This window comes from Carcharhinus amblyrhynchos, chromosome 30 (genome assembly GCF_965287045.1).
Source record: "Carcharhinus amblyrhynchos chromosome 30, sCarAmb.v2.hapA, whole genome shotgun sequence".
Taxonomy (NCBI): Eukaryota; Metazoa; Chordata; class Chondrichthyes; order Carcharhiniformes; family Carcharhinidae; genus Carcharhinus; species Carcharhinus amblyrhynchos.
Genome location: NC_137353.1, coordinates 22,691,782 through 22,710,064, shown reverse-complemented (window position 1 = coordinate 22,710,064; position 18,283 = coordinate 22,691,782). Strand labels below are relative to the sequence as shown.

The following is an 18,283-nucleotide window of genomic DNA, read 5'->3' as shown; positions in this document are numbered from 1 at the left end:
ATCGTAATTGTTTTTAACTTCTGAACATTCCAGAATTTCGTCCCTTCCCTCACAGTCTAAGAGTTTATATTTCGGTCTGTAAAGTTTCCCTTCTTGAAAATATTCACATCCTCACTAGGATTGAATGTCATGGATGCCCCAATGATATTAGTCCCGTTTGTTTCTAATTGATGAGGGTGACTGGCCTGAACACAACGCCCTTCCTCATACAACATTGTATGGCACAGTGATTAGCACCTCACGGCGCCTGGGTTAAATTCTAGCCTTGGATGACTGTGTGGAGTTTGCACACTCTTTCCATGTCTGTGTGGGTTTCTTCCGGTGCTCCAGTTTCCTCCCACAACCCAAAGATGTGCAAGTTAGGTGGATTGGCGATGCTAAATTGAGCTTTAGTGTCAGGAAGATTAGCAGGGTAAATACATGGGGTTGTGGGGATAGGTCCAGGGTGGGATTGTTGTCAGTACAGAGCCAATGAGCTGAATGGCCACCTTCTGCTCTGTAGGGATTCTATGATTGTGGTGACTGTCCCTTTAAGAGCAACAAATCCTTACTCTGTTTTGACCTTAAAAGGACAATCAATCACTACAAACATCCTTGCACATCCAACAACTCCTATTGGAAGTGTCAGATGATCAAGTGCAGGAATCATGATTAATTTACTCATTGATGCTTCACAGGGCATTTTATTAATGCTATTGTGCCATGCCTGGCCCTTTGGCTATAACAAGTTTCAGCACATACCGGTGAACAATAATATTGAAATTAATTGCTCCAAGAATAGTCAGAACAGATCTTTTTCAGTAAGTTCATTGTTTTTATTCAAAAGCAACGATTGAAGCAGAAGTATTATTAGCCTGTTCAAAATTAAATAGCTGAGCCTTTGCAAAAGTGCAGAAAAGGGAAATTCAATACAAATGCTTTAACCAATAATACTATATTGAATTGCAGGTCTTAGAATTCTGAAGCCTGGTCAGTAACGCTGCCTCAAAGAATCACCAAACTGCTGTTGGTGTCATTTTATAAATCTGGAATTGTACCCCAGACAAAGCAATAGCATAGTCAGCGGCTGGACAGTTTCCAATGAGTGGAATGCTTTTAATCAGAGACTGGGAGGTTCAAATATACACCCACGCAGAGATTAGTGTTGAAGATATGGGAAACTCGGGCAAGATGGAGAGAATGAAATAGGTGCCAGGATTTGAGGCTTGAAGGAGCATGGAAACTGGAGAATGAGGATGAAGGAAGAGATCAAAATTGGGGAGATCTGATGGGCTTCCGCCTCAGCTGGGAGCAGTGGCACCAAGGCAGTAAGTGGGAGAAGTACTGAGAGTGAGCAGCTGATTAGGGTATGAAAAACCTGGCAACCTGTTTGTAAATAATGGAAGATTATTTCTTTTAGTTGGTGAATGAGGAACAAGGGCATGGAAACAGAAAAAAAGTAGGCTGGGTTCTTGAACTGAGGGAAGTCTGAGATTTCTAGGCAGAGAAGTCACCTTCATAAAACGAGTATCTAAACCATACTCCAAGGAGATAAAGAGAGAGGTCAGACCAGTTAAAACTAACAACTGGGGAGCCTGCTTGGACCTGGCAGAGGGATTCTGTGATTTCAAAGTGAATATCAGCTACCTATTGGATTATTATGGTTACAGGTCAGATATTGAAGCATTTACACCTATAACAACCAGTCACCTACCTATCACTGATGAGGAAGGGAATCTTACAGTATCAATGCAACTCCAGTGAGTTACTATTCGAATCAAAGATCTTCCTGATACCTTCCGACATGCCTCTTCCCTGACCTCATGATTAGATGTCATGTGATCAGGCTTCTCAGGTGGCTGGAATGTCATGTGATCAAACTTCAGAATGCCTTGAACCAGGGTTGACAAACTTTACATAAAATGCTGGATCAGTGACTAATGGCTGGGAAACAAACATTTTAAAATTAAGTAACCAGGCATAAAATGTTAAGTTCAGAATGCAGAACACAAGGCATTTCAATGGTACAGGTTACACATTACTGTGTGAACGTTAGTAATCAGTCCTTTTGTCAGTAATTTGCATTTTATTATGGCAACAGAAAATAAAACTTTAAAAAATACTTTGTTGCTTGTGGTGATTAAATCTCCATATTCCACCATTTTAAGGTAAATGGCTTTCGACGAACATTGGAACCACAGTGAACTTCACCCAATTTCAGGTGATAGGTAGCAAAGTCATCGATGAAGTTACAATCCAGGCCGAGTGGTTCCAGTGCTGAGCGCACCGCAGATTCCAGTGGACATTTTCCATTTATCAGAGGCCCAAATGGCTTTGGAATGCCCAGGTATTTGCCCAGCACTATCATATTCACCTAAAGAGACACAAGTGATGTTATTCTTGTTTTATGACTGAGAGGTGTAATCTCCCCTGGGTGCCTTGGCATCCAGCCAGTTTGTATCACTGAATCAATCCATACACATGCAGTCAGGAACCACACAGCTGCAGCTTCACATTTCAGAATTTTATACAAGTCGCATTTTCAACTACACTTCTGTTTGCCAAATTGATAGATTGCAGAAAAGAGTTCTTACATGGCACTGCAAAAAAGTCAATTGCTGGTTCACTTGGAAAACCGGGAAAACCCTTTTTTCAAAAACCACACCAGGAAAACCCTTCTCAAGACACAGAGAAAGGTCATCTTCTGAGGTGGTTTCTCGTGCTGCTGAATCTACATTAGAATTCTTGAGACTGATGTAGCCAATAATCACCTTTTCTCCTTCCACAGATACAGTGTGGTGTGTCAATATATCAGCTTTCAGCAGTAAGTATGTGAGTGGCTTGGGATGAGGGCTCTATATTGAATCATAGAAATCATAGAACCCTACAGTGCAGAACGAGGCCCTTTGGCCCATCGAGTCTACACTGACCACAATCCCACCCAGGCCTTACCCCCATATCCCTCTAACCTAAGCATCTCAGGACACCAAGGGGCAATTTTAGCATGGCGAATCAACCTAACCTGCACATGTTTAGACTGTGGGAGGAAACCGGAGACACAGAGGAAACCCACGCAGACGCAAGGAGAATGTGCAAACTTCACACAAACAGTGACCTAAGCCAGGAATCGAACCCAGGGCCCTGGAGCTGTGAAGCAGTAGTGCTAACCACTGTGCTCCCGTGCCACCCCTGTGCCTTGGAGTGCCATTAGAGGACAGAGTTAGGCTTGGACTGCATTGTGATGCCTCCACAATCTGCCTGGGGTCATCTTGTGAAAATAGCCGTTTGGATGAAATACCAGAGGATTGTTGGCAAAACAGTGGATACTGAGAAGGTTGGATGAGAGATGGCAAGGTCAAAGGAAAGTGTTTTGATGAGACTTCCAATAACAGAGAGAAGTGTCAACAAAAGAAACTGGACAGATAGTTCTGACAACAGCTCGGCAACTGATAATTATCTTTGATGTAAAACATCCAAAGCTGCTTTCCTGGACTGCTTAAGAAAAATTTGGCACTGAACCACTTGACATTTTAGGGCAGATGAGGCATGGTGGCATAGTGGTTAGTGCTGTTGCCTCACAACGCCAGGAACCTGGGTTCAATTCCCAGTCATTGTGTAAAGTTTGCACATTCTCCCTGTGTCTGCGTGGGTTTCCTCCAGGTGCTCCGGTTTCTCCCACAGTCCAAAGATGTGCAGGTTAGATGGATTGGCCATGCTAAATTGCCCCTGTGTCAGGGGGACTAACTAGGGTAAATGCATGGGGTTAGGGCCTGTGTGGGATTGTTGTCAGTGCAGATTTCATGGGCCAAATGGCCTCCTCCTGCACTGTGGGATTCTATGGCTAAGGGTTAGGTTTAAAGGAGCATCTCCAAGGAGGAAACAAGTGAAAAAGATGGAGGGAGTTAGTGAAGGAATTCCAGAGGTTAGGACTCTGGCAGCTGAAGCATAGCCACCAATGGTGGAGCAATTACAAATCAGGGTTGCTCAAAAGGCCAGAATTAAATGATCTTGGGACTGGGGTGGTGATGGTGGCAGTGGCGGGGGCGGGGGGATTACAGAGCTAGGGAGGGACAAGATCTCGGAGGGATTTGAAAACAAGGATAAGAATTTTAAACTTGAGGGGAGAGCCATTGTAAGTTAGGGAGCACAGAGATGATGGGAGAGTGGACTTGCTGCAAGTTAGTGCCAGAGAGAAATAGTGCACTGATTGGCTGAGAAGCCAGTAAATGTGGAATGGGGGACAGAAAGCAGTGTTAGAGGAACAAAGAGTCTGTGTGGATTGCAAAACAGGATGAGGTCAATGAAAAAAGGTGGGACAAGATAAACTTGAATAGATTTGAAACAAGGGCTGAGTATTAGAGTTATTTTGTAGCTGCACAGGGAGCCAATGAAACTTGGAGGATGTGGACTATTGCTCATAGTGCACTTCAAGACACAAACTGAACATTTTCATAGAATCCTACAGTGCAGAAGGAGGCCACTCCATCAAGTCTGCACCGACCGCAATTCCCCCCGCCCCTATCCCTGTACATTTACCCTAGTTAATCCCCTTGACAATAAAGGGCAATTTAGCATGGCCAATCTACCTAACATAAGAACATAAGAAATAGGAGCAGGAGTAGGCCATCTAGCCCTTCAAGCCTGCCCCGCCATTCAATAAGATCATGGCTGATCTGAAGTGGATCAGTTCCACTTTCCTGTTCTCTCCTCATAACCCTTAATTCCCTTGTCTGTCAAAAACCTATCCACCCGCGTCTTAAATATATTTAGCGAGGTAGCCTCCACCACTTCAATGGGCAGAGAATTCCAGAGATTCACCACCCTTTGAGTGAAGAAGTTCCTCCTCAACTCTGTTCTAAACCGCGCCCCCCCCCCCTTATCTTGAGGCTGTGCCCTCTAGTCCTGCTGTCCTTTCTGAGTGGGAAGAATCTCTCTACCTCTACCCTATCCATCCCTTTCATTATCTTATACGTCTCTATAAGATCCCCCCTCATCCTTCTAAACTCCAACGTGTACAGACCCAGCCTATTTAGTCTCTCTTCATAGTCTAACCCCCTCATCTCCGGTATCAGCCTAGTGAACCTCCTCTGCACTCCCTCCAAGGCCAAAATATCCTTGCGCAAGTGCGGCAACCAAAACTGCACACAGTACTCCAGCTGCGGCCTCACCAGTGCCCTGTACAGTTGCAGCAAGATCTCCCTGCTTTTATATTCTATCCCTCTCGCTATAAAGGCCAGCATCCCATTCGCCTTCTTGATCACCTGCTGCACCTGCAGACTGGGTTTTTGCGACTCATGCACAAGGACCCCCAGGTCCCTCTGCACCGTAGCATGCTGCAGCTTTACGCCCTTTAAATAGTAATCCCTCCTCCTATTATTCCTGCCAAAGTGGATAACCTCACACTTGCTAACATTGTACTCCTTGTACTCATTGCTAACACTGTACTAACCTGCACATCTATGGACAGTAGGAGGAGAGCGGAGCACCTCGAGGAAACCCATGCAGATATGGGAGAACATGCAAACTCCACACAGACAATTGGGAATTAAACCTGGGTACCTGATGCTATGAGGCAGCAGTGCTAACTATTGTGCCACCATGCCACTGCATTTTCCAGTGCAATGATAGCTGTAGAGGTTGAAGCAGGAAAGTTGGCTGGATGAGCACTGGAAACGTTGAGCCAACGGACTGTGGTTTCAGCAGTGGCGGAAAAGAACTCCCTTCTCTTTCCAACATTCTCCAGTTTTTCACTTACCATGTCTGGAAAAAAGGACATTGCTCGTCGATCCTGCTGATCCACTGTAAACAACACGGGAATATCAATAATATCTTCTTCATCCAATCCCAATTCCCTCTTGAGGACATCTCGGTTCCAGTCAACACATTGCTGAAGAAAGACAAAGATCAGAAAGGGTAAAAGAAGCAAACATAAACAATAAATGAGAGATGAAGAATTTCACACAAAGTATGACTAAACATGGTTGGGGGTGGAGAGGGAAATCACCTGTTTGCTGATGGCAAGAATCCTCATTCCCCACTGAATAGGGTGTCGGAGCTAAAACCATGATTCCCACCAGGTGTGAAGGCATTTGGGATTTACCTGGCCACCCGGGAACCTGATAACTATATAAAATCCCTCATTGTAATCTCATTAGTGGGCTGCACAAATCATTTAACAGCCTCCCGGGGGGGGGTGCTTTGGTGTTGGTCGTGAACAACATAGACTTGGTGTTTTGGATCCTGGATCAAGGATGTAGGTCCAGTGCCCATATACCCCTTTGTCATTGCCAGGCTACAAAGGGAAGGTCCCCCAAAAGTCATGGGGGTTGGCCTCAGCACAGTCCCCCAGGATGGGGGTCTGCCCCTTCTAGCCCCGAGAAAGGTGTTTAGTTTCAGGATGGTGAATTCAGAGGCTATCCTGGGTTAAAATACTTGTTATTATCGGTCCTCAAGCTATTCATGTTCCTGGTCACCTAAATTGCCATGTCCTTCTGGGCACCTGGCAGGCTACCAAATCATTGCAGTACTTCATTCAGCAGAAGGGATTCTCCTTTATCTGTCTAAGAAGCTGCAGGTGCGAGAAGATCCAACTGTCAGAAGACAAGTACTTTCACTAGGGTGGGTATTCATATCTCCACAGCTGTTCACTCTGCATCATCATTTTAATAAAATATTTATTTCAAGTCTCTGAGCCTTCGTAGAAAGCTTAGTCTTTGAAATGCCTTCAAACCCTATCAAAACCTGTTTCCATTCAACTTCAGTCCAATATTTTGAACACTCATTTGATTGACGGATTAATGGCTTTTACTCAGTATGCAGTCAGCTGTATTTACTTACCTTCCCATTCATACTTGAAACCTCCCCCCCCGCCCCAACCACTGTTCACACAAAGAGCAAGTGAAAAGCACTTCAGCTGGTTAAGCAGTGGTGATTCAGGGTCCAAGGTACCAGGCCAGGATGCAGTGTGCCATTGGCACTGCCAAGGGGCAAGGCCTAAAGCAGGAGGGAGGTCAAGTTGGGTCATCCTCATGCCTTATTTCAGTGGTGGGGGGGGGGGGGGGGTGAGTAGGAGGATACCTCTTTTGGCTGAAGGGTTGGTGGTGCTCCTCTTGTCAATAGAGGGGATCACTAATCCGTGAACGCAGAGATTGGGGCACCCTTTCAAAGATCTCTGAACAGTTGGGCTGGCTGGCATGTTTCCCGAGATGTATATTTGTGGTGGATGAATCCCACCTGACAAATGTTGCAGTTTTTCTGCTGGTCTGGGCAATAAGTACCATTTTGGTTAAATCGTGCCTCTAATCTTTTTTCACTGACTCACCTGCACATAAACATTATCGTTGAGCAGTTTTTGATTGCTAAGAATTTCATTAATTTTGACTGGCGCTGCGTTTTGACCTGATTGGAAAATACAAATACACATGATTGTTCTTATTCAGTTGGCTCCTTGAACAGTAACTTGATAATGAGGCTGATCAGATGGACAGTCAGAGGTACACAGCACAGTAAAAGGACCTTCAGCCCATTGTGTTTGTGTTGGACAAAAATAACTATTCTAATCCCATTTTCCAGCACTTGGTCCATCGCCTTGGCATCCCAAGTGCATATCTAAATACTTATTAAATATTATGGAGGATCCACCATGCTTATGGGCAGTGAATTCCAGACTTCTAGCACCTTTGGGTGAAAAAGTTTTCCTTACATCCCCTCTAAACCTCCTGCCCCTTACCTTAAATCTATGCTCCCTTATTATTGACCCCTCCACCGAAGGGAAAAGTTTCTTCCCATCTACCTATGTCCCTCAATTTTATACATCTCAATCATGTCCCCTGCCCCCCCTCCCAGCTGCCCCCCGCCAGCTCCAAGGAAAACAACCCTCATCTATCCAATCTCACTTCATAATTACAACACTGCAGCCCAGGCAATATCCTGGTAAATCTCTTCAGAACACCAAGGACCCGCATTAAATTCCAGCCTTGGATGACTATGTGGAGTTTCCACGTTCTCCATGCGTCTGCATGGGTTTCCTCTGGATGCTGTGGTTTCCTCCCACAGTCCAAAGATGTGTTGATTAGCCATGGTAAGTGTGCGGGGTTACTGGGATAGGGCAGGGGGTGGGCCTGGATAAGATTTGGTGCAAAATTGTTGGGCCAAATGGCCTTTTTCTGCACCATAGGGATTCTATAATATATTTTTTAGGATCTTTCCTCCCAAGTTTCATATCATCTACTCTTCATTCTTCCAATACTGTTATTGTGTCTCCTAATCTAACCCAGGTCTTTTAAATTGTGAAACTCCACCTCCCTTAATCCTAGTTAATTAGATGTCATCTGATTTTCCCCTCCCCCCCCACAACTTGTCAAGAGTGCGTGATCATGTACAGAAATTACCAGCATGGTTTCCAAGTCAACCACAAAGGAAGCTTGTGTTGGTTTTCCCGGAGTCACAACAGGAGTTAACACTCATCTTTGGATGACATTCTGCCCAAGCAGTGCAAATAGTCCACTCAATAAACTGTTTGAAGAGAGAGTTGGGTTTGCTGCATACACCATTACATACGACTGACATGGCTGGTCAGAAACTCACCCTCAAACATCTGAGCTTCCCCATGACCTTCTTGCTTGAGTCTCTTGAACAACTTGCAACAGGCATCGGGACTGCACAGAACAAGACGGAAACCCTACAGGAACAGTAGAGTTAACATCAGAATCTAACAGTTATGATTCCGTTGGGAAGATAAAAGAGGCTATCCCAACCTCAGAACATCTCAAAGCACTTTACAGCCAATGAAGTATTTTGGAACTGTAGTCAATGTTCTGATGTGGGGAAATGCAGGTGCCGGATTGTGAAGAGCAAGATCCAAAAAGTTGAATTGGGAAAATTACCATATAAATCTGTGAGAAATAAATATTGGCCAGGAAACTAGGAGAACTCTTCTGCTTCTCTTCAAAGTGTATCATACTTACTAAGATGTAGCATCTTATTTGTACACCTACATTAGACGTATGGGGAGTGAGGTGGAGGGGGGGAAGGGCGGGGAATTTGAGAACAAAGGACTTCCAACACAGGACGTTCTTCCCCTAAAAAAACAAAAAAATACACACGAAGTTCTTATGTCTCCAGGGCCTAGAGTTAAAACCAAAGCCAGTATGTCAAATCCAAGGAGCTGCCTCGACCTCCAATTCAGCTAGTCCTGAATCTGACAGTGGAGTGATTGAGGCTGGGCTTAGAACCTTGGATATTCAAAAGGTGAAAGCAACAATTTTTTCTTAAATTAGGAGTGGCTCCCTAGTGTTGCAGAAGTTTCCCCCAGTTTGTTTCCAAAAAGAACGTGGGAGACAGTACATGCTGTCTGGTTGGCCGCTGGCACCACATTACGCACACCTTGGTATATGAACAGAGCATGTGTAGACCCAATGAGATTGGTTACCTTTCTGTCAGGGGCTGGAACAAAGGTCATGAACTCATCTACATGACCCACCACCAGCCAATCAGAGAAGAGTTCAACAGGAGACTGGACTTTTTGAGCATACAAGAAATCTCGGATTACTTTTGCCATGTTCCTCCCATCAGAAGTACTACAAGAACAAAAAGAAATACAAATTTCCATTTGTTAGCAATTTCCAAAAGCTTAATTTAAACTGACATTATCCCCAGATGTGGATGCTGACATGGCTCACCAAGACTGAACCCCTTGAAAAATGGCTGGCCACAAAAGCCTTGGGCCAGAAATTCCTTGGCTGGTGGGGGGGTGGGTGGGGGCGGGGGGGGGGGGGGGGGTGTGGGGGTTGGTTTGGAGGTGTGGTTGGGGGGGGGGGGGAGCGGGTGGTGGTGGGCACATTGCCAGGCCAGTGCAATCAGATTGGGATGAGGTGTAGGGAGCTAGAATTTGGGGAGAAGTACAGTTCAATACAGTCTGGGTACTTTTTGTTCCCCTTAGCCAATCCAACTGGAACTGATGAGGGGAGGGTGGTAATAGTTCCTTGCACGAATCCCTTCAATACTGACTTCCTCCAATAAGGCAAGACCTGTGAGGATGACATCAACATTCCCACCATTTCATCCTCTATTGCTAAGACTGCTCATGTGTATGCCCACATCGGATTCTGGCAGAAGTGGAGTTACGAATATCTCAAAGGCCAATTTCCCCAGTTGCAATTGATTGTAAAATTGTTAAGACCACAAGAACTAGGCGCAGGAATAAGCCATCTGGTCCCTTGAACCTGCTCCGCCATTCAATAAGATCATGGCTGATGTTTTCGCGGACTCAGCTCCACTTGCCCACCTACTCTCCATAACTCTTAATTCCTTTACTGTTCAAACAGTATCTATCTTTCCCTTAAAACGTTCAATGAGGTAGCCTCAACTGCTTCACTGGGCAGGGAATTCCACAGATTCACAACCCTTTGGGGTGAAGAAGTTCCTTCTCAACTCAGTCCTAAATCTGCTCCCCTTATTTTGAGGTCATGCCTCTTAATTCTAGTTTCACCTGTCAGTGGAAACAATCTCCCTGCTTCTATCTTATCTATTCCCTTCATCATCTTATAGTGTTACCACAAAAGTAAATTAGCAAAATAATTTTGGAACACTTTGACCAGGAAACTGGACTCTCAAGTTTGTGGCAAGGTGCTGCTGGGAGATTCTTATCTGCCAATACTGGCACAGTTGATGTCCACCCTCATCTGGAAATTACTCTGACCTGGGGATTTGGGACTGGCACAAGTCCACAGGCATGGAAAATTGGCATCTTTATCCCCTGTGCAAGCAACAACTCCTCACCGATAATACACAGCAAGCCATTTCATGGCTGTAGCTCACCCCCACTGCAAAGTTCTGTTCACAGACAGCCACAACCATGTGATCAATTTACTTCATCCTTGCCCTATACAAGAAAGAAAATTAACTGACTTTGATGGGCTGGAGGGTCTTCGCTGTGACCTATGCCCTGATATTGCTCTTGCCACATTTTGTCCAACAGTTGGTCCAATGAATGTTCAGTTTCCCGTGACCATTTCTGTGCTGAAACCTGAGCACTCCAGGTGGGGCACAGGCTCACTGTTTCCTAGGCCTTTTTTAACAATCCACATGCTGGATTCACCCAAACCCATTTAACACTGAGGATACTTTGAGGAGATCAGCAACACTTCTAATTGTAGACATGACCAGCGGAGGAGGAACTGAACTTTAAAACAGTATTCATTCACGGGATATGGGTGTTGCTGGCTAGGCCAGCATTTATGGCCCATCCCTAGTTGTCCTTGAGAATGTGGTATTGGGCCTCTCAGATTCAGAGCAGTTCAATCCCTTCCTGCTTGTTAAACTTCAGGAATCAAGATGTTCCCAGGTCACTGTCTTTGTGGAAAATCTGGGAAAAAGAACAATTGAAACTAAAACAATGGATCTCATCAGGATCACACAGAGGAACGTGCTTTCAAAGAAAATAGGTTTGAGTTTCAAATTACAAAGCCTCAAATACCTCTCCCCAATACAAAATAACATTACGTGGGAAAAGCGCTTCCGATGATAATCCTTCCCATTGGATATTCTTTTCCATTCACGGTTACCGGAGGGCTGACCTCCAGATTCCCAAAGGAGTCCAGGCTGTTGACCACATCAGATTGTCTGGTTACATGTCCAAAATCTGGTCCCTAGACCAATACACAATACATAGAAAATAAAGAACACTATTAAAATTGGCAATATTTTAAAAATAGCTCACTAACAATTGAGTTTTATATCCAGATGGCATATTTGCAGACTGATTTATAGACTGGACAGCATGGTGGCACAGTAGTTAGCACTGCTACCTCACAGCACCAGGGACCCAGATTCAATTCTGGTCTTGGGTGACTGTGTGGAGTTTGCACCTTCTCCCCGTGTCTGCGTGAGTTTCCTCTAGGTGCCCCTATTTCCTCCCACACTCCAAAGATGTGCAAGTTAGGCGAATTAGCTGTGGTAATATGCCCCTTAGTGTCCAAAAATATGTAGGGAAAGGAATTAAACTCTGGCCTACACAGCATGCCCATATTCTATGAATGAATGACAAAATAAGAATAATTCTATCTTACCAGAATTGCTTGGTAGGGAAAGTCTTTTAGTTCACGATTTCGAGGGGAATCCAACACGACAGGAAGGTATTTGTGAGGGGCCTCAGTGTAACCAAATTCAATTTCATCCTGTAAAGAAGGAAAAATTGAGATATAAATGAGACTGTGGCAAGAGGGAGGGGGCAGGCAAACATAAATGCAAAAGGGTAGACAGAATGAAAAAGCGGTTACAAAACAAAACTTATGAAAAAGAAGCTAAGATTATAAAATTATCTAGGACAAAATGATTTCACATTTAATATCTATCTGTAATAAAGGCAAAATATATAATTCTCTCTGAGGGTCTTGATGGAAGAAAAGTTCTTCCAGTTAGAGGCTCTGTATTCTTGACTTACTTAAGCTTTAACTACACTTTGGGTCAAATAGTTAATGTTCCATTAAATGGCAACTGTTCTGTTGTCTATCTTTATTGATAATCTAATTATATGTATGCTGTCAAACAAAAGGTGATAATTAATGCAGGCAGTGGCTGGAGAGAATCCTGAGTCACCTCTTTTAGGGAAAGGTCTGCTAAATTGAATTTCTCAGAAGCTCAGATGGCCAACAGTTAGCTTTCCCCAGGAAAGGACCAGGGTGGCAGAAATTCCACCCTCTTGACAGCTGCCAGCCAGAGGCTGAAGGCTCTCCATTGCAGGCAGCACCACCAGAGGAGAGGTGGTGACTGTCAGTAATACACCTAGGGAGGAGGCTAGGATCGCCAAGGAACCTGAGCCACAGTTAAATGAAGGGGGTGGGGTTGGGGGCTAGTTGGCAGCTCAGGCAGGAGTTGGGCCTCAACAGGCCCCTCCCATCCTTGTGCCAGATCCCTCATTTGAGTACCAAGTGCCTTTAAAAAGGGACCCTCCCTGGGATACCTCAAGTAAACAAAGAACAGTAGAGCACAGGAACAGGCCCTTTGGCCCTCCAAGCCTGCGCTGATCATGATGCCCTAATTAAACTAAAACCATATGCACTTAGAGTCCATTGTTAGAATGTAACTGGTGACAACTTTGTATTGGATATAATGTGACGAAGGGTAACAAGCTGTAAGGGTCAGCTGATTCAGTAAACCATGGAACCAATTACAGAATAATGTGATGGTTAGCTGACTCACTATAAATAAGAACCTGTTGGGAATTGTGGGGAGCTTGGAGCAGCCCAGGACGAGGCCCCAAGTTTGGAGTAATGAAGTTTCTTTATTAAACCCTTTCTTTGATTTATAAGTTGGAGTAAGTTTTGTTATATTTTTATAGACTGCATTTGAAGAGTTCCTTTTGATGAAACATCCATATCCTTCCATTCCCATCCTATTTATGTATTCGTCTAGATGCCCTTTAAATGTCATTAAACCTGAGAAGGTTTGCCTTTAGGGATCCTACTTGGCGAGTCCCTCACTAGCTGCTGGTTGGAATAATGGCATTTAAAAGCCTCAACTGACAAAAGGGCAGAAAGGCCATCCACAAGCCTTCCTGCCTGGGCTTAACTGGAGCAGAGGGAGATGACAATGGGATCCCCACCTCTAAACTCACCTCAGGGAGGGATATTAAGTTTACCCAAGGTGCTTGGCTAATGCACTCGATTTTAATGAATGAATTAGAAGCTGCCGACGAGAAATGAACTTGAAATCAAAAGAATTTAAACCAACAGAGTGGGACTACTGTCTCATGATGTGTCAATCAGAAACTTTCTTCCAAACAGATTTGTAGCTTTGGGTTTCATCGGATATTAAATTCGGATTAATATAAATCCGACATGATTATTACAAAGGACAGTTTGAGAAATTATGAGGATGATTCGCCAGCCCCCCTGCGCACAGGCACAAATCCTGTTGTGGCCAGAGACTCTCATGCGAGGCGCCATAACACCATCTGTGCCGGGGAAAACTAATCTTGAAATTCTCCCCACCTCCGGCCGGTGATGTAACCTGGTTCACACCAATAATGGAGTGTTGTTCACTGGAGTGAGGGGGGGCTGGGGGGGGTCGGTACGGGTGATTGGTGGGGTGGGGGGGTGGTTTCTGTAGCATTATTGAGGACATTCTGATTTCTGAGGAGCCAGCCTTGCCAGTGTCTTCAGGTCCGGTACATGCTTGCACGGCGCAAATCACCTCCAGCCTCCGAACAAATTGTCAAAGTGTGGGTTGATTGCAATCAGAATCATGCCGACCCACCCAGCGAGAGTCACACTGTGTTTCCAGCTAGAGACCACTCTTAGAAATGTTTTGGGAGAATTGTACCCAACATGTCAAGTGGCAAGGTCCAGGGATTAATGCGGCCACCACCAACATTTGACTATGAGATGTAGACCCAAGTGAAACACCATTTGATTAATTTTTGCCTGTGGAAAGCTCAGTCTAGAATATTCAATCCACAGGGAATTTAATAATGTTTAATCTGCACATACACACCCTCACACTTGCCACAGACTGCAATTTGGGGAATCAGTTTTTTTACCTGCATCCAGCGATCTCTGCGATTCATATACTCAGGGCAAATTGTTAATTTACACTTGCTCTTTTCCACCACTGCTTTGAATTCTTTGAGGAATTTTTCATTACCTATTACACTAAACAGATGAAATGAGATTATCTTTAAAAGTTCAAGTATTGTTCGCATTAACTGATAATATTCCTGAGTGATTCAATATTATTAGATTTTTAAAATTATTTTTGGGTGAAATATTTGCTCCCCAGGATGAAGCATGTTTACACTGAAAAATTGAATATTTTCCCTAACTCAGCCATCAAACATTGAGAAGGCTTTATTCCCAGGTTAAGTAGAATGAGCTTCCTATCCATAACCTTGTTAGAATTATGAGGTTTATATGATTGTCAAGTTTTGGGACTGTGCCTTTGATTTAAGGTCAAAATTAAGACGATCGTGTGATCTGTCCTGAAGTCTGTCTGACAACAAGTCTGGCTGGTTTGATTGTTAGAGATTAAAGGGAGTCCTGAAGGTGCAAGCCATTGACATTTGGAGACAATGGCAGAAAGCTATATGTTCAATTGAGTCTCCAAAGTGGCAGAGAATTTCAGGATGGAAACAAACTGCTGGAATTCCCTCCCTAAACGCGCTGTGAGTGTATTTATGGACTAAAGTGGTCCAAGAAACTCGTCACCTTCTCAAGGGCAGTTAGGGATCAGCAAGAAAAAGTGCTGGTCAATGACACCAACAGCCGTGAAATAATTAAGTTGTGATTAAACATTCCATTTACTTCCAAAATGAATAAGTGTTGGGGTCTCAAGGATAGTTAATCAGTATTTCCACCCATCACAAGGCCCACATGGTTCACAGTGGGTGTTGAGATGGAAGGGGTCCAAGAAAGCCCAGAAACCCCAGAGACAAGCATATGGGAGAGGAAGTGCAGCTGTGGGCAGCAAGACCCTAGTCCATTAAGCAGGAATGCAGGCAAGAGCTTGGAAAGATCAAACTCATGAGGGGTAAAAACAAATCTGGAATTTTCAATGACCTTATGCCAGAGGAAGACTCTCTGGAGAGAAACACCTCGCTGTTGACATAAATTCTGAGATTAAAAGTCCCCAGGCTTAAAGCATGGAACTAAACCTTCTAGAACTAAAAATCACCTTGGAATGGTTCTGGGAGAATTGAACACCTACGTCAAGAATAATGCAAATTACACCTGTGAACTGTGTTTAAAAGGAAATGCTCTTTTTTGTGATGAAAAATATAAGTTACGCCCAAAGGTGCTGCTTAGTCAGTAGTGTGTTTAGTCTTTTTTTACAGTGAGAACTTATCATGTCAGTCTTTCAGCTAGTCTGTATGGAGGTATGAGTCGTTTACAATCAAACATCACTCGTCATCCTGTGATTTACCTGAATTATATTGCTAATTTTATACTAAATTACATTCTTGTATTGTAGCCATATCAAGAAAAACTGTCAACCATCTCAACCTAGATTTCCATCTGAACCTTCCTTGGATTTGAAGGCAAGTCCCAGAAATGAAATGTTAACATACTAATTTACTCTTCCTGATCTTATGCTTTGGAAAGTCGCCTGTCAGTAATGGTGCCACCCAGCAGGTGTGAGAAAATACTGGCACTAATCTTTCAAGATACGAGTTCCCTTAAGGAAAAGCTCTACGCTAATGTATAGATTTAAATTTTATGTAATAGGGTTTAAGTAACCACTGAACTTTACTATGCTTCCTTGTAACACCATTTAACACTCTACACTTCAGCTATCTAATACACTCCATAAAACACTCTGCGGTATGCCAGATAGCACATTCTAGATTACATGATAAAACCTTAACTAAGTCAATGCTGTGATCAGCAAGAATGCCAGTTGGCATCTTGAGCAACAGCCTCTTACCTGCAGACAAATACTTCCTCAGGAGCCAGAGTATTTGGAGTCATTATCCATGGAGCCATACGGAATACAATTTGGTCTGTGAAGATAGGAGCTTCTCCCACAGCCTGGAAAATGGGGTTGAAAATGTTAATTCAGTAATTAGGGTTGATGTCCTCTAGGATTGGTCCGAATCACTGGAACGAGATCAATCTCCAGGATACTGCTGGGTGCACCCTGGAGAAAAATCATCTGGACATCAGAAAGGATGCGTTTTTTGTAATTAACTTTGGACATTTCTCCATACCCGATATACAAAATATTGAAAATGGGGGGAAAAGATTGGAGGTCTTTTGGCGGTCAGTCAAGCATTGTTCAATTGGATAATGAGCCTTTTTGCTTTCCAATTGGTGTAGGAAGGCCATACGTCACAAATATGGGAGTATTGGTGACTAATGGCTGGAGTGTGGGGGCAAATCATTTGCTGAAACCTCCAGGCATACGTTTAATTACAGTTGGCAACCCTAATGGTAATAGTGGTATAATTCTTACTTGATATGATTCTCATCTCTGAACCAAATGCAAGTCACAGGGATGCATGTTGCCATGAGAACACTGCAAATAGTTGCTGAGGACACTTGGAGAGCAGTGTTTGGAGACTACTGCATAAGTGCATTTATATTATGTACAAGGAACTTGATCATTAATGATACAAAATAATGGAATGCAAATTCAGCACTGGATTTATTTCTTGGCCTAAATGTTTTGAGTTGACCAAACTCAGATAGGCACGATGGTTTGCAAAACATGAGCCCAGATTCCTACTCCTAATCAATGACTGCTGCCGGATGTTGTACTGTTTAATCAGCATGAGGTCATTATCTGATAGTCCATAAGTACCATCAGGCTAAGTTCCAAGATTAATCACAGCCATTTAATAAGGTACTGAAAGACAGCTGCCTTCTTTAAAGTGGAGGAAAAATTGCGAGAGGATGAGAATTTTACCATTGATTCTAGTAGGCTGAGATTGATGGTCACCAAGCCGTCAAAATCCTTATCTGGAAATGTGAGTCCTTCGACATAGAAATCATATTCTTTCTTCCCAAACATGTAATTGGCGACAAAGGATAGTTTCTGGTCTCCCAAGACATGCGTCAAACGCCCTGAGGGATCCAAGATAAAAGAAATACAATGCCGTGGAGTGGGACGAGTTTGAATTTTTATTATAAACCTTCATCTCTACCCTCTCCTCCTCTGGCTCAAGAGAATCATGCATTGAACCACAGAAACTCACAAGTGGTGGTGAGCTGGGAGAGGCTGGTCTGCATTGACCTTCATGCATTAATATAGAAAAGTGGCAGAGATCTCAAACAGCCATGGCCCCTGCCTAGCACAATAGCATTCCTGATGACATTCCTTTGTTCTTCCAACTCTCACCTCAATCAGCATCACACTGTCAGTGGGTTTATAACAAGAGGTCCAGAGAATCGTAAAGCTGTGACTCTGTGCTATGGATGTTTTGTAAATTGAAGAACAAAATTGAAATAAAGTCAATTTGACATTTAGGTCCCAGTTTGAAGAACTAAGATGGAATCTTTGTAAAGCAATCTCTCAAACATGGCCATGTGAATATACAACATACGCATGCACACACCTAGCCAAGTGAAAGATTTTTGAACAACATTGTTTGTTCTTCTGTATTGGATGGAATTAATTGCCCAGGACAAAAGGAAAGCATAGCTTTTGCATGGGGTGTGAGGAAGTTTCTACTGTCATTCTTGGTGAGGTTAAACTCTGGAGTGGTTTCCGAATTGCACAAAGTTGAACTAAATTGAAGGTTTACGGTTAGTGTGGACTATTCCAGTTCTGAGTTCCATATCTCAGATGCATTGGCACAGATTACTGTTCA

General features: G+C 43.6%; 1 protein-coding gene across 3 annotated transcripts in view; it reads right to left on the bottom strand.

Annotated features, from left to right (window-relative positions):
- Nucleotides 1-793: 793 nt before the first annotated feature.
- The window catches only part of padi2 (peptidyl arginine deiminase, type II), a 28,246-nt gene continuing 10,756 nt past the window's right edge, over nt 794-18,283 (bottom strand). For all 3 annotated transcript variants that reach the window (XM_080214989.1, XM_080214987.1, XM_080214990.1), the window contains exons 8-17: nt 17,380-17,537; nt 16,399-16,502; nt 14,519-14,630; nt 12,048-12,155; nt 11,482-11,627; nt 9,410-9,557; nt 8,566-8,659; nt 7,301-7,377; nt 5,735-5,866; nt 794-2,353 (exon numbers count right to left, since the gene is read on the bottom strand). In XM_080214989.1, the coding sequence (XP_080071115.1) occupies nt 2,120-2,353; nt 5,735-5,866; nt 7,301-7,377; nt 8,566-8,659; nt 9,410-9,557; nt 11,482-11,627; nt 12,048-12,155; nt 14,519-14,630; nt 16,399-16,502; nt 17,380-17,537 (1,313 nt within the window). In that variant the 3' untranslated portion in view covers nt 794-2,119. The remainder of the gene's footprint in view (nt 2,354-5,734; nt 5,867-7,300; nt 7,378-8,565; nt 8,660-9,409; nt 9,558-11,481; nt 11,628-12,047; nt 12,156-14,518; nt 14,631-16,398; nt 16,503-17,379; nt 17,538-18,283) is intronic.